General features: G+C 42.0%; 2 protein-coding genes across 12 annotated transcripts in view; one reads left to right on the plus strand and one right to left on the minus strand.

Moving 5' to 3' along the window:
- Positions 1 to 7,215, minus strand: part of FARS2 (phenylalanyl-tRNA synthetase 2, mitochondrial) — a 619,002-nt gene extending 611,787 nt beyond the window's left edge. For 3 of the 7 annotated variants that reach the window (XM_019419839.2, XM_019419838.2, XM_019419837.2), the window contains exon 1: positions 6,952 to 7,211. The gene's annotated coding sequence lies outside the window, so the exon portion shown is untranslated. Of the gene's footprint in view, positions 1 to 6,925 lie in introns of all 7 variants that reach the window. The other 4 variants (XM_053904928.1, XM_053904927.1, XM_053904930.1 and 1 more) reach the window with 3 other exon arrangements.
- A 177-nt stretch (positions 7,216 to 7,392) lies between these two features.
- The window catches only part of LYRM4 (LYR motif containing 4), a 169,196-nt gene continuing 162,572 nt past the window's right edge, over positions 7,393 to 14,016 (plus strand). Inside the window, exon 1 of one of the 5 annotated variants that reach the window (XR_008423059.1) lies at positions 7,393 to 7,940. Coding sequence is in view for 2 of the 5 variants with exons in the window: in XM_053904935.1 (XP_053760910.1) it covers positions 7,855 to 7,940 (86 nt within the window). In the remaining 3 variants the exon portion in view is untranslated. The remainder of the gene's footprint in view (positions 7,941 to 14,016) is intronic. The other 4 variants (XM_053904935.1, XR_008423060.1, XM_053904937.1 and 1 more) reach the window with 4 other exon arrangements.

Raw genomic sequence — 14,016 nt, forward strand, 5'->3', positions numbered from 1 at the left:
CCCATCAACACAGGGATCACAAAACCCTTGAAAATTCCTAAGTGATAAGAGCACTAAGAGCATTGTTATTTCTAAAGAAGTGACCTTGGGTGGGCTCCTGTAAGGCTCCTGAAGGGACTGGTCACCAGAAAGACCAAGCCAGGATTAGATGCTCGGGATTATCAGCCCCATCCCCCCCATCCCACTTCTCTAGTGAACAGAGGGGTTGAAAATGCTAATTGATCATGGCTACATGAGGAAGCTTCCATAAAATCCCAATAGTATGGGGTTTGCAAAGATTCCAGGTGGGTGAACACATCCACACAGGCGGGGCAGTTCACCCCAACTCCACAGGGACAGAAGCTCCTGCACTCAGGGCCCTCCCAGACCTCACCCAATGTATCTCTTCATCTGGCTGTTCATCTGTGCTCTTCATCACAGCCTTTAATAAACTGGTGAGTGTAAATGTTTCCTTGAGGTTTGTGAGCCTCTCTAGTAAATTACTCAAACCTGAGCAGAGAGTCACAGGAACCTCCAATTTGCAGCCAAATCCGACAGATGGCATGGGCAACCTGGGGATCCACTACTTGCAATTGGCATCTGAAATAGGAGGGTAGGGAGGGCAGTCTTAGGGGAATGAGCTTTACCCTGTGGAATCTGATGCTATCTTCAGGCAGTGTCAGGATTGAGTTGAACTGTCGGATACCCAGCTGGTGTCGCAGAGAACTGCTTTGGTGTCGGTAAAAAAAAATCCCCACACATCAGGTGACCAGAAATGAAGTGTTCTGTTTGAACAGCTAAGGAGACACACAGGAAAGAAACACACAGTAGGGAAGAACTGCAGGATTTTTCTTTACAAAGATATACCGTCCTTCCAAGATATCAGTAATATATCACAGAACTCCGTTTCTGTATGAGACATTGACCTAGTATTTCGTCAGTGACTAGCCAAACACAGGCTGCTGTGTGTTCTTTTTTCCTAAACAGAGTCAATCCTAAGTGCTGCAAATCCTAAGTGTTTTCTGTACACAACCACTGATCTGAACAAACAGATGGTGGTTATTACTCCCCACTCAAAAAAGTCAATCAGGGCTTCAAATCTGTCTTTATAAGAATTTTTTAAAAATTTTTTATGATTATTTTTGAGAGAGAGGAACAAAGCACAAGTCAGGGAGGGGCAGAGAGAGAGAGGACACAGAATCCAAAGTAGGTTCCAGGTTCCGAGCTGTCAGCACAGAGCCTGACACAGGGTTCAAACCCACAGACTGCAAGATCATGACCTAAACCAAAGTCAGACACTTAACTTGCTGGGCCACCCAGGTGCTCCTGTCTTTATAAGAATTACTGAAACGAGATGTTTGCAAACTGCCTGGCAAAGCTTTTGGAAAAGAATATAAACTTTAAATAAATAAGAGCTAGCATTATCATCACATAGAGCTAGTTGATGAACAATTCATTCTGAAATATACAAACAATAAGAAAATATAATTGCTCTAATTCACCCCTCATAACTAGTATGAAAAAGAATGCAGGTGATCTATAGCAGAGTATTACTATTAAAAAAAAAAAAAAAAAAAAGGCAAGGGAGCCTGGGTAGCTCAGTCGATTCAACGTCCAAGTCTTGATTTCAGCTCAGGTCATAATCCCAGGTCATGGGATTGAGCTCCACTTTGGGCTTGGTGCTGAGCATGGACCCTGCTTGGGATTCTCTCTCTCTCTCTCTCTCTCTCTCTCTCTCTCTCTCTCTCTCTCCCTCTCCCTCTCCCTCTCCCTCCCTCCTCCACCTCTGTCCCTCTCCTCAACTCCATGTGCTCTCTCTCTTAAACAAACAAACATTACCATAAACCACATTGTAAAAGAATTCCCATGTTAGTAAGAGTTTGTAGTAGGAAAAGATGGTTTCTTTCCTTCAGAAGGCAAAGAATTTGTTTAAAAAAAAAATGCTCTGGAAGTAACATTTGATCGACTTTATACAAAATCAATTGTCAGTTTTATTGTTGTTGTCCAAAAGTAAGGGAACCTTTAGCCTCCAATCAATGAAGCTAGACTATCTAGCTGCTTTCTAACTTTCTTAGAGAACAGATTTTCTTAGGTAACACTCTCCAGAAAGGAGAGTCTCAGAAATCCCCCAAGAAGTAATGTCTGTTGCACACATGAACAGACAACCTAAAAAGGGCATTCGATTGAGGTCTTTTCTAAGACACATTAATAGGAAAAAAATTTTTTTTTCTCTTACAAGGTTAAATAAAAAGCTAGTATAAAAAAATCAATATTTGAGATTTTCTGAATATTTGTTAGGAGCTAACCAGTTAGCTTTATAAATAAGTGGAATCCAACTAAATTAAAGTTCAGATATGGTTGAAATTTACCCATGTTATCCAAGAAAAATTAATACACTTCAAACTCCTGAAGCTTCCACTGAAGACTGTGAAGCACTGTAGCATCATGGCTAGACAGATCAGGTCCTCGGCCTGTAAGGGTTAAATTGTAGTGTAGGGCTAATGCTTAGCTTGAAAAATAACAGCTTTGTGTTGACACTGAAGGTTAAGAGATAACAGCCTTGCTTTGCTCTGGTAAACTATGCCTCATACCCTTGTAAATTAGGCTTCACCAATTAAGGAAACAAAAGTTCAAAGAAAAGAGCATCAGAGGCAGGGTCAAGGAGATCCACTGGTTGCAACTTAGAGGCAGAAAGTCTAAAGTAAACACCTCATTAGGCAACTGTTAACTCATCTGGAACCTGTTTCTTTGTTCTGTTCCCAGGTGATGATAAAACGATGTGATCGGTTATAAAAACTCTGTCCCCCGGCTGTTCGGGGCCGCACTCTTATCAAGAGTGTTGGTCCCGATCGGTCGGCCTTGCCTCTCATTGTAATAAACTTTGTTGTGACTGTCACTGGTGCCCGTAGCATTCTGTTTCAGGAGTCGTGTGGATGCAACAGGCCAATGCCTACCCTCACTGCTTCCTAGCTGTGGAACATTCCGACTCAATAACCCAACCTCTCAGCTTCCCTGTTCTTAAATGAAGTTAACAGCTTTCTTTCCCATCAGGTCTCCAATCAACTGAGATCATACAAGTACGGAGCAGGTGTCCACCATCCAGGAAAGCTGCTGTGCCAGGCTTCCCAGCTGCATCTCCTGCACTCCCCCTCAAGTACCCTCCAACTCCCCCGTCACAAGTCTGTAGGCCTTGATCATCTTTCCCCAGACGTCACTCACTCTCTCTCTTCTACCCTTTCCAAGAGTTAAGCTTTATCCTGCAGTAACCATCGCACCCACACACCAAACCCTGGGATTCCTTTCAAGACCCAGCTCAAACATAAATTCTCTCAAGCCCAACATGAACACTACCTCCTACAAAAGCCCCCTAATTCCCACAGATTAACGCTTCTCTACCAGGCTGCATCCAATCACCTGGGGAATAAAAAACAAAAAAAATTAAATTAAAAACAAAATCCTCCTGGAGCCTGGGCCATGCTGACTTTGTCAGTCTGAGGTGTGGCCCAGGCACTACCCATGGAAGTGACCTCTCATGCTGAGATTCCATGCTTCTCCTGAAGCACTTTATACTTTGTTTTAATTACATACAAATTGTACTTAAACTATAAACTCTTGGAAACCTAGATCAGTATTTGATTGATAGCCCTCAAATATCCACAGGAACTGTGGCTTGAACTAACAGGCTGGTCAACTATATGTTAAACACAGAGGTAAACAGAATTTCAGTACTCCTAAAATATAGGATTCAAAAGTATGGTTTAAAACAAAAACCTAACAACACCTAAAAAACTAACCTATATTTCAACAGATGTTAAAGTCTACTTATGTGAACTAGCCAATGTATAAGAAATAACTTATCCCCAAAACAGAAGAAACATCATTAAAACAAAGCAGGCACAGGACTAATCACGTCTGGTTTCACAGATGGTCCTTCCCATCCATCTCCCAGAGTTCCCTGAATGGGTCATGCTCCCTCATGCTCCAATTCTTTGAATATGTACTACAACGTCTTACCACATTCTTCATCTGGGTTACTAATTGGGGAAACACCTTCTATGATGGAAAGCCTCCCCTTAGGTCAAAATCCTAGTTGAATGGCCCTCTTCTGTACTCTCCAGACACTTGGTAACATAGCACCTGACAAAACAAATTAATACTTTGCTTCTCTAGTTCCCTGTCCAGTTCTGGGAGGACAAAAAGGCTCTGTTCACGGTAACTCCATCATCTTAGATAATGTATGGCACTTAAGAAGCATTCAATCAATATTGAATAAATGAAATCAAAAAGGCCTTCAGTTTGTTCATCTGTAAAAAGGAGTTGATATCCAAGGTCTCTTCCAGCTTCACATTCTATTACAATGAAGGATCAATAAAAAAAAAAGTGAAAATTACATATAATAAAGACTTAGATCCATGTTTGGAGTGGAATAATTTCTAAATCATAGTATCACAAGTCACTCATTTATATAAGATTTTCTTTGCACATCATTTTAAGCCTGGGGAACCTGGGTGGCTCAGTCTGTTAAGCACCTGCCTTCGGCTCAGGTCATGATCTCACAGTTTGTGAGTTCAAGCCCTGCATCGCGCTCTCTGTTGTCACTGCAGAGCCCACTTTAGATCCTTTGTCCCCCTCTCTCTCTCCCCCTCACCCCCTCATAAATAAATTAATAACTTAGTATTTAAGCTTAAGACAATAAATTGCTGTTACGTTACTATGTTTAGAGAAATTTCTCTTCAAAAAGGATTAAGCGTTCATTAGCAATCCAGCAATCCTAATTTTAATATGAAGTAATACATCATTAAAACTTTTTTTTTCATGTTTATTTATTTTTGAGAGAGAAAGAGAGACATATCATAAGCAGGAGAGGGCAGAGAGAAACAGAATCCAAACTAGGCTCCAGGCTCAGAGCTGTCCGCACAGAGTCCGAAGCAGGGCTCAAACTCACAAACCCTGAGACTGTGACCTGAGCTGAAGTCGGATGCTTAACAGATTGAGCCACCCAGATGTCCCATACATCATTTTACATCGGTAGTTAAAGAACTGTAAATTTTTACATTTTGAGGCTTAAGTGGTAGTAGATGGGTACCACTAGCTAATAGTCATTACCTAAGAGAATACTCAGCCCAGAATAGAATGCATATTAAAGAACATATGAGTAAGTAATCCTCATGTACTGGCCTAATTCCTTTCAACCTCAAACAGAACTACTATTCAAAATAGTCATCTCTGCAATAAAGATGTACAAAAATAGAGATTTAGCTTTGGAATGCAATTTTTTTTATTAGTTGTTCAAGACAACAATATCCAAGATGCTGGTAAATTATTTCAAATACAATAAAAATATTTTTGTGAGGACTTGGCTTGGAATCTACTGGGAAGCTATCACCGACCTAACCTCAACTATTCTTTGTACTAACAGATGACTAGCTACCCAAACTAAACTTTAAATATTTATTTGGAAAGCTTTCTTTGATTACGACAAAGTTAAAGTCCTTGACCTACATTAATTGTATAAATGATTAAATCACCTGATAATTAGACATAAACAACTGTATACAGTAATAATTATTCCAACCTTATTTTATAGATGGAAGCAAAATATAATGCAATCCCAACTATTTTTTAAAGTTCATTCATTTAAGTAATCTCTACACTTTACACTGGCCTTCCTCCAACTCACAACCCCGAGATCAAGAGCCACATGATCCACTGATTGAACCAGCCAGGCAACACTACAATTCCCAATATTTTTAAACAAGCCAAAATAACTTTTCTGGTTTTTTTTTTTCTTTTACCTTGATAGCTTTCTCTATTTTTAACTTGCAGGAACGTTGTAGTTTTCCCAGGTGCCCCATTTTATGTCATTAGCACTCATGTACCATATTATGAGAAAATGGCTCTAGATCTTACTCTGTAATAATCAATTACCTTGGTCTTGAATCCTTTCAGTAATGCCAAGGATAAACTCAAAATATTAAAATCCCTTTCAGTAATTCTGAGGCAAGACTTGCCCAATGACCTGATCAACCTGCAAGAGTGACAGAAGCTTGACTACTCTGTAAAAAACCTTATTTTGATAGTCACAGATGTGGGACACCTTTAAAAAAAAATCAAACAGGAAACTGAAAAAGATTTTAATAGAAGTATGTTCTCTTCCATGCCTTTTTTTAAAATGCCATTGCATTATAACAAGTAATATTAACAAGAATATCTGGGTGCAAGGACACCAGGCTGCAAGTACACTAAAGTGCATCGAGATCAGAAAAGTGTTTCCATCTCTTACAGTTTCTGAAAATACGAGGTTTTGATATAAAGCAAGTGTCATTTTAAAACCAGATAAACTTAAAGAGATGAAATACAACCACAACTCAGTGGGTGAATTAAGATGGATGTTGAGGGAAACTTGTTTTTTACGCTAAAGTTACTCCTACCTGTGATGTGAGCAAGAAAACTGTGACTCTTCTAACGTTGTCTATATAGACAGAAACACTCCCAAAATAAGACAGGTGCTTTACAAACACACCTAGTTTTAACTAGAACTAGCTCAGGCTTCTCTACGCCCGGTCCTACGTTCAAGAACCAGAACAACTAAATTTATCCACCAGGGTAACAAAGTGATTCTGAAGTGCTGATGTCTTCAGGGAAAGACCAAGAGAGAAAACTTAGCCATGAAGAACTTCGTGAGAAAACTTGCTCAGCTTCTAGTTTTGGGTCTGAAATTATCCCAGGAGAGTTCTTAAATCCTTTAAGTTTTCCCAATTAACCACTCACGCCACCCCATCTTTCGTACACATTAGATGACAAAAGTCCGCGGGACTCTTAAAAGCAAAACCTCGAAAGCTCAAAGAACACCCGGGAAGGGGGGGAAATTCCACGGCCAATAACTCTCCCCGCCACCACCGACCGCCCCTGTCGCACATCACGCTGCAGCGAGGCAAACACTCACCCACCGCTCGCCCAGGAGACACAAACCTGGGTGTTTCAAAATCTGAAGTGCTGTACGCTGCTTACTCTCCTGGGAGGTCTCTTACCCGCCGCACCCCCTCCCCACCTTAGAGATACCTCCCCAGCATGCTGGGCGCTGCCATTTTGACAAGAAAGGGGGCCTTGCTATCAAGGCCCTTAGCCGGTCGTCCTGAGCAGAGCCTAAGAACCAGGGAGTCCCTCACCTGTCGCCTCAGCGCCCCCCTACAACCCATCCCTATGCTCAGAAAGTTCCCTGTACAGGAGGTCCACAGACAGAGAGCCGTAAAGTAAAGGCAACCTGGAAAGCCCGCTAGGCCTCTCAGGCAGCGCGGAGGGCGGCCCCAGCGCAAGGGGCGGGTCATCTGCGGCCGAAGGCGGGGCGTCGACACACCGCGCTCCTGGTAACCGTGGCAACGAGGCTTTGGGCCTTGCAGAGATAGCACTGGGAGCTGCAATATGAGACTAAATGTGCCCGCCACGACCTAGGCAGTTCTCGAAGGCGCTCCTTGACGGGCAACGCGCACTCAATGCTAGAGCCTCCGCCCTGCGTCCCTCCCCAGGCTCAGACCTTCCCCTGTGGCCGTCCCCCTTCTTCCCCCTCAGCTGCTGCACGCCTCCTCCCAGGCGCGGGCAGAGAACGGCAACGCCTCCCTGTCGGCACCTCCCCCTTAAGCTGCCCGAAGCCCGCCTGCGCCCGCCTCCCCAGCGGCGCGCGACGCCCAGCGCCCCGAGGTGCGGGTCGGTGTTCTCCTAGGTTGAGGTGCGGCCCGCTAGCGAGACCGAGCCCCACTGCATTTTCTTTTATTTCATTTCACTCGAGGTTTTGCACAGACTGAAGTTTTGTGGGTTAGGTTAAACTCGGGACCTCCTCAAAAAGGACCCTTTTTTTTTTTTTTTTTTTCTTTCAAAATGGCAGCCTCCAGCCGCGCACAAGTGTTAGATCTGTACCGGGCGATGCTGAGAGAAAGCAAGCATTTCAGCGCCTACAATTACAGGTGACCCAGTGGGCGGCGAGGGCCGGGAGGTCCGGGGTGCGGGGAGCTCCTGTCCCGCGCCGGAGGCTTTGGAATGGGGATGCAAAGGCTCCGCCGCCGAAAACCTTGCCCCTGTCGACCAGCGTAGCTCTCTGAAACCTTCAGGGAAGAGCAGGGGGCTTGCCCTTTATTGTATTAAAGAATAGGTTCAAATCTTGTGAAGTTTTCCCCCAAATCGAATACTGTGGTTCTCTGGGAGTGTGGTTACTAGTGTGTTTCTGTGGACGTGGAAACTGCAAGGGTTCAAGCTAGGACCCGTTTGTCGCATGTGTAGAGCTTCGGGATTGGAAGAGTTGATAGTGGAAGTAAGCAGTCAGTAGCACATGTCCGCAAGCTGAAGACTCGCTCTAGCCACTTCTTTAATAATAGCCTACGTGTCTTAACTAGCTTTCTTGGTTGCAAGAATCAGAATCAAATCACTTCTACTTAGGGCACTGGCTTTGCGGAGGGGGTAGGGCGAGGGCAGGGTTTGTAAAGGAAATTCAAGTAGCGGTAAAGGAAGGAAAGTCTCACAATCTTCCAGGAGCTGAAACGTTTCCCTTGGTCTCATAAGATGGGGATACAGCCTTAAAAATCTTAGTAGCAGAAGGATGAGAGTCTAAACTTACATCCCTCAGTGTGTTGCACGACTTTCTCCGTGCCTGCCCCTTCCTCATATATGCTCTTGAGTTCCTTATACTCTTCATATATTTTTTTGGTCTACCTCCCAGCCTCTGCTTCCTTTTTTGCTTCCTTATAACTTCTGACCCATCGGTACTGTTATGGATTCTGTCTCTGCGTCCTTTCAGATTTGGTGTTTCCTACCAACTACCTGATCCTGTCTGAGTATGAGCCATATTTAGGCGAGATCTGACTTTGGGTGATTGGCCAGGCCAAGTGTCCTAGGAGAGAGCCTACCCTTGGAAAGATCTGGTTAGATAGGCGCCACCCTCCCAGTGAGTATATGAGCTGTGAGGCCCTATAAGTAGACCCAGTACAATGTAGGTTATGGAACACTAAACCTCTCAAGCAGTGGCTAATTTTTAGATACCTGCATGGTAAAGGTATTCATCCTATAAATTTGAGAACATCTGGACCATATCAGTGAGACCAAATTTACCCAGTCAAATGGCTGAAAGAAACATTTCGTGAGAGACCGTGGTTTTACTTAATGACTTTGCCTTTGGAAGGTAAGGTTTATAAATATCAGGAATACTGGTAGAATTTTTAACAATTAACCTAGTACTTAGCACCAAGACTTCACCAAGTCTATTGAAGAAACCCACAAAATATGCAAGTGAATAAATGGTAACCAGTTATTTACATTACATTCTGGAAGAAGATATTTTGTCATTTAAGTTTACTGAGCATAAGCAAGAATTAGGAATAGGCACACAGGTCACACACTGAAGAGACAGCAGCAGGGATAGGGTAGATGAGAAAGCACATTGTGGAAAAGTCAAGTACGAGCCCTCAGAGAATATATAACCTTCAACAAGTCGCTCAACCTTAGTATTTCAATTTTCTTGTTTGTAAAATTAGCCTGTTGGACTAGGTAATCTCTAAGGACTCTTACATTTCTAAAAATCCATTCGGAAATGATTTATAAGCCAGGTGGTGAAATGTACACTTGAGGCAAAGTTTTATCCAGTGAATAAATGCCAAGTCAACAGGAGTAAACTGCAGGAAAATCATTCAAAGCTCATAGGCAGAAAATTGGAAATGAGTTTCTGTATGAGCCACTGTAAAGTAATAGACATTTAGAAAGTAGTTGCTCAAATTATACTTTGAGTAATGCTTTTGAACCAAATTTATTAAATACATGTAAATGTATTAACTGTAGGGATCTGGTAATCATTTTACACTTTCTTGAAATCATGGACCTAGAACCTGAGATTCCTACCAGTATGTCTAAGGTAATAAATGTACTTTTTACAAAATAATGTTCTTCTTGTATATTAAGGCTATGTCTTGTGAATTTCAAAGACATCCCCTTCCCCCTTGTAAAGTTCTTTCTATTGTCTTTAAACATTCTTTAAACAGTCTTGTCTTGAGTTCATCCTCTTTTGAGATTCAGCTCAATCATGACCTTCTCAGGACAGAGGTTTTCCTAATTTCCCTCATCCACAACCCCACCTCCATCTAAACAGGTCCTTTTCCTAAGTGTCATTTTACTTCAGTGCTTCCAAAAACTTTGCCTCTGCCATACCAAAACCTAGATATAGAAAGATGAGAGCTTTGGGCTCAGCAAGGCCCATCAGTGGCTTTTTTAACAGACCTTTGTGGGACACAGTTATAGAAACCATTTTTGCAAACTGTGTTAAGTGCTGTGATGGGCATGCACAGGGGATAGAATCAAGAATATATTGGATCAAAGGCATAAAGCAGCATAGTATGTTCAGATAACAACAAACAGCAGAAGACTGTTTAATTTCTGAAGAGTTAAGTGTGATTCATGAGGTCACAGAGGATGAGACTAAGGGTAGAAAGGGCCACATACATACTGAAGGACCTAGGCACCATGCCTTGGACATGGACTTTATTCTTAGCTAACGGGCAACCAATAAAGCATTTTAAACCAGAGAGAGACATGGCCAGATTTACGTTTTAGGGAGATCACTGGCAGTTAGTGTAGAAGATAATTTTGAGAGCTAGATACAAGGACACCAAATGGAAGTTCATTACAGCAGTGCTGAGGAGAGATTAGGGTCTTAATGAAGGCAGGAATAGTGGATGATAGAGAAAAAAAAGGCATTTTAATATAGGATAAAATTGTTAAAACGCTATGAATGATTGGATTCAGGAAGAAGGAAGAGAATCCAAGCAGAGTCTAGAATCACAACCAGGCTACTAGTTAAAAGGAGGCACAGAAATATTAAGTGTAAAGTTCTGCCATTAACTGACTTACAGAAATAGCTGGTCTTATGACAAGAAGACTCCTAAATACATCTTAGGACATCTTGAGTAAATGTCATCTGATGTGCAGCAAAGGCAGTTATGCACAAGCATCTACAGCTCAGGGGAGCAAACAGGGCCAGAGTTACTATCATCACTTATTTGCTGTGTGACCCTGGGGAAGTCATTTCACGTCTCTGTTTTGCAGTTTCTTAATCTATAACACAGAGATAATGATTTATCTCTCATACAGTGATAGAGGTTTAAATGAGTTAATACATGTCAAGTGCTTACAATTATGCCTGGCACAGAGTAAGTACCCACTAAGTGGAATTATTATCTTAAGAGGAATTAAAATCTTGGTATTAGGTGAAATTTCCAGGAAGAGTATTTAGGGCAGTAGCTCTCAACCAGGGACAATTTTATTTGACAATGTCTGCATATATTTTTGTTGTCACAGCTTGGGTGGGAGGATGCTGCTAGCATCTAATAGCTAGAGGCCAGGGATGCTGCTAAACACAAGAAAGCCCCCCATAATAAAGAATTACCTGGGGCCACCTGGGTGACTCAGTCAGTTGAGTGTCCAGTTGGTCTTAGCTAGGTCACGATCTCAGGGTTTGTGAGATCAAGCCCCACATCAGGCTCTGGGCTGATAGCATGGAGCCTGCTTGGGATTCTCTCTCTCTCAAAAATAAATAAATAAACTTTAAAAACAAATTATCTGTTCCAAAATGTCAAACATGCTAAGACTGAGAAATCTTGGTATATGGTGAGAAAATTAGTGGGCTAAGGATGCTGCTCTAGAGAACATCAAAATTTAAGGAATTAGACAATGAAGAGCCACTTAAGGACCAAGAAGAGCCACTTAAGGAGACCAAGAAGACATAGTCTAAGGATATGATCCTCAAATTTAATGGTCTCAGGATCCTTTTACATTCTTATGTATAACTGAGGACCCCAAGAGCTTTTTTGTGTGCAGCATAGTTATCAAAATCGTATTAAAAATTAAAACTAAAACATTTTAAAACACCTATCTTTAAATGAAATAATAAGCCCCTTACACACAAACATAAATAACATTTTTATGAAAAATAACTTTTTCTTCGAAATTAAAAATTAATGGCAAGAGTGACATTATTCAACAGTTTTGCAAATCTCTTTAACGTTCGTCTTAATAAAAGAAGAGTACATTCTTCTATTTGTTTCTGCCTTCGGCCTCTTGCTCTATCTATCGCATGTCATTTAGCCTCTGGGAAATTTCACCATACACTCATAAGAGAGTGAGGAAGAAACAAGCAAATATCTCCTTGATATTGTGAAAATACTTTTCCTGATGAAGCTGCTGAAAGGTCTCAGAGACCCCCAGTGGCCCCTGAGCCACACTTGGATAAGTACTCTAATGTCTAAAAGGGAGAAGAGAACAAGCAGAGAGAGTAGTGTCACAGAAGTCAAGATAGTCCCATGTTTGGGGAAAGTGGTTGTGGTCAGGGTCACTTGCTTTAGCAAGGTCTAATAAATAAAGATGGAAATGTGGTCCCTGTTTTGGGCAGTATGGAGATCTCTAGGGACCTTTACCAGAGCAGTGCCAGTGGCTAAGGCAGAACCCAGATTATGGGGCTTGAGAAGTGAATAAGAAGGAAGTAAACAGCCACAGTGAGTGTAAACCAACCCGCCACCACAGGAAGTCTGGTTAACCTGATATGGGAGTTTGGCTAACTTCGAGAGCGGGGCCGCACAAAAGGTGAGAGGCAGAGTATCTGACAGCATGGTTGGTCCTGGGACTGGAGGGGGAACACTTTCTCATCAGTTAGGGTGACAGAAGTGACCATGTGGGAAGGTTGGGAAGTTCACATGATTCATGCCATGCCTGATTGCCAGTGTCTGGATAAACTGGAAAGTAAGTGGATGTTGAGGAAGCACTGTGTTGTCAGATTTATTGTGATACATATCAAATACTGTTGTAGTTGTAGGTGTACTTGTCTCAACCATTTGTTCTTTGAATGCCTGTATTCCGTTCCTATCTTATGTCTGTATTTCTAGTGCTTAACACAATAACTGCCTAGTATATACTTACGAATATTTGTTGAAAAGCAAGAGGAAATTGTATTCAGAGGTAATTTTTATCAGCCATTTTCCTATTACACATTAAAAATATTGTAAAATGTGGGGCACCTGGGTGGCTCAGTTGGTCACACGTCCGACCCTAGATTTCAGCTCAGGTCATGATCTCACAGTTTGTGAGTTCAAGCCCCACATCCAGGCTCTGTGCTCACAGAGTGGAGCCTGCTTTGGATCCTCTATCTCCCTCTCTTTGCCCCTCCCCCACTCACGCTTTTCTCTCTCTCTCTCTCTCTCTCTCTCTCTCAAAAATTTTTTAAATATTAAAAAAATATTTTAAAATGTGAGACAAAGCAAAAATAATGCCCATGTGCTTACCAAACTGAGTGTCAGAACTTCTTTTTTGGTAAATTTTTGAGTATTATATAGTTCCTGTAACACTAAGCACTGTGGTAGGAGCTGCAAATCAAAATTAGCCTCCCATTAATGGTACGAAAATGGTAAGTACTGTTGACCTTAAAAAACAAAAGAGCCCTTTATTTTACCAGCATAATGAGTTCCTTTGGGAATAGCGGAGGAATTGTGATTCAGGACTTGCAAGCTGTGGCAAACTATAGGCCAGCCAGTCTGGAGAACTCAGGAGAGGAACATTACAGAGAAAAAGGAAGAGGTTGGTAGGGGCTGCTTGGAACAAAAGACTGTTGGAGGGTGGCTATGGCTTCTTATTGGCTGAGTCGTGGCAGTTTCTCCTTGGCAGGGCTGTTGCTGGGCAAGGAGAAAACCTTCCTTCCTTCTGCTGGAGTAGCAAAGTGAACTAGACCAAAAGTTCTTGGGTGAGCAGTCCCCCTATGGGACTTCTCACCTGCATTTTAAATAAGATTTCCCTCCACTAATTTTCATAGTATCATCAGGAGTTTATCAGTAAAGTACAAAGGAGGAAAGCCTGACCTCATAAACACCACCTTAAAAATAGATATCATTAAGAATGCTTTTGACTATAAGTAATAGAAAACCTTTACACAGTACTCAAGTAAAGGGTTTATTCTCACATAGAGAAGATCTGGAGGTATGTACCTCTTTGAACTGATTTAGCCGCTAGATGATA

This window comes from Panthera pardus, unplaced genomic scaffold (assembly GCF_024362965.1).
Source record: "Panthera pardus isolate Hobbes unplaced genomic scaffold, ASM2436296v1 HiC_scaffold_17, whole genome shotgun sequence".
NCBI lineage: Eukaryota > Metazoa > Chordata > Mammalia > Carnivora > Felidae > Panthera > Panthera pardus.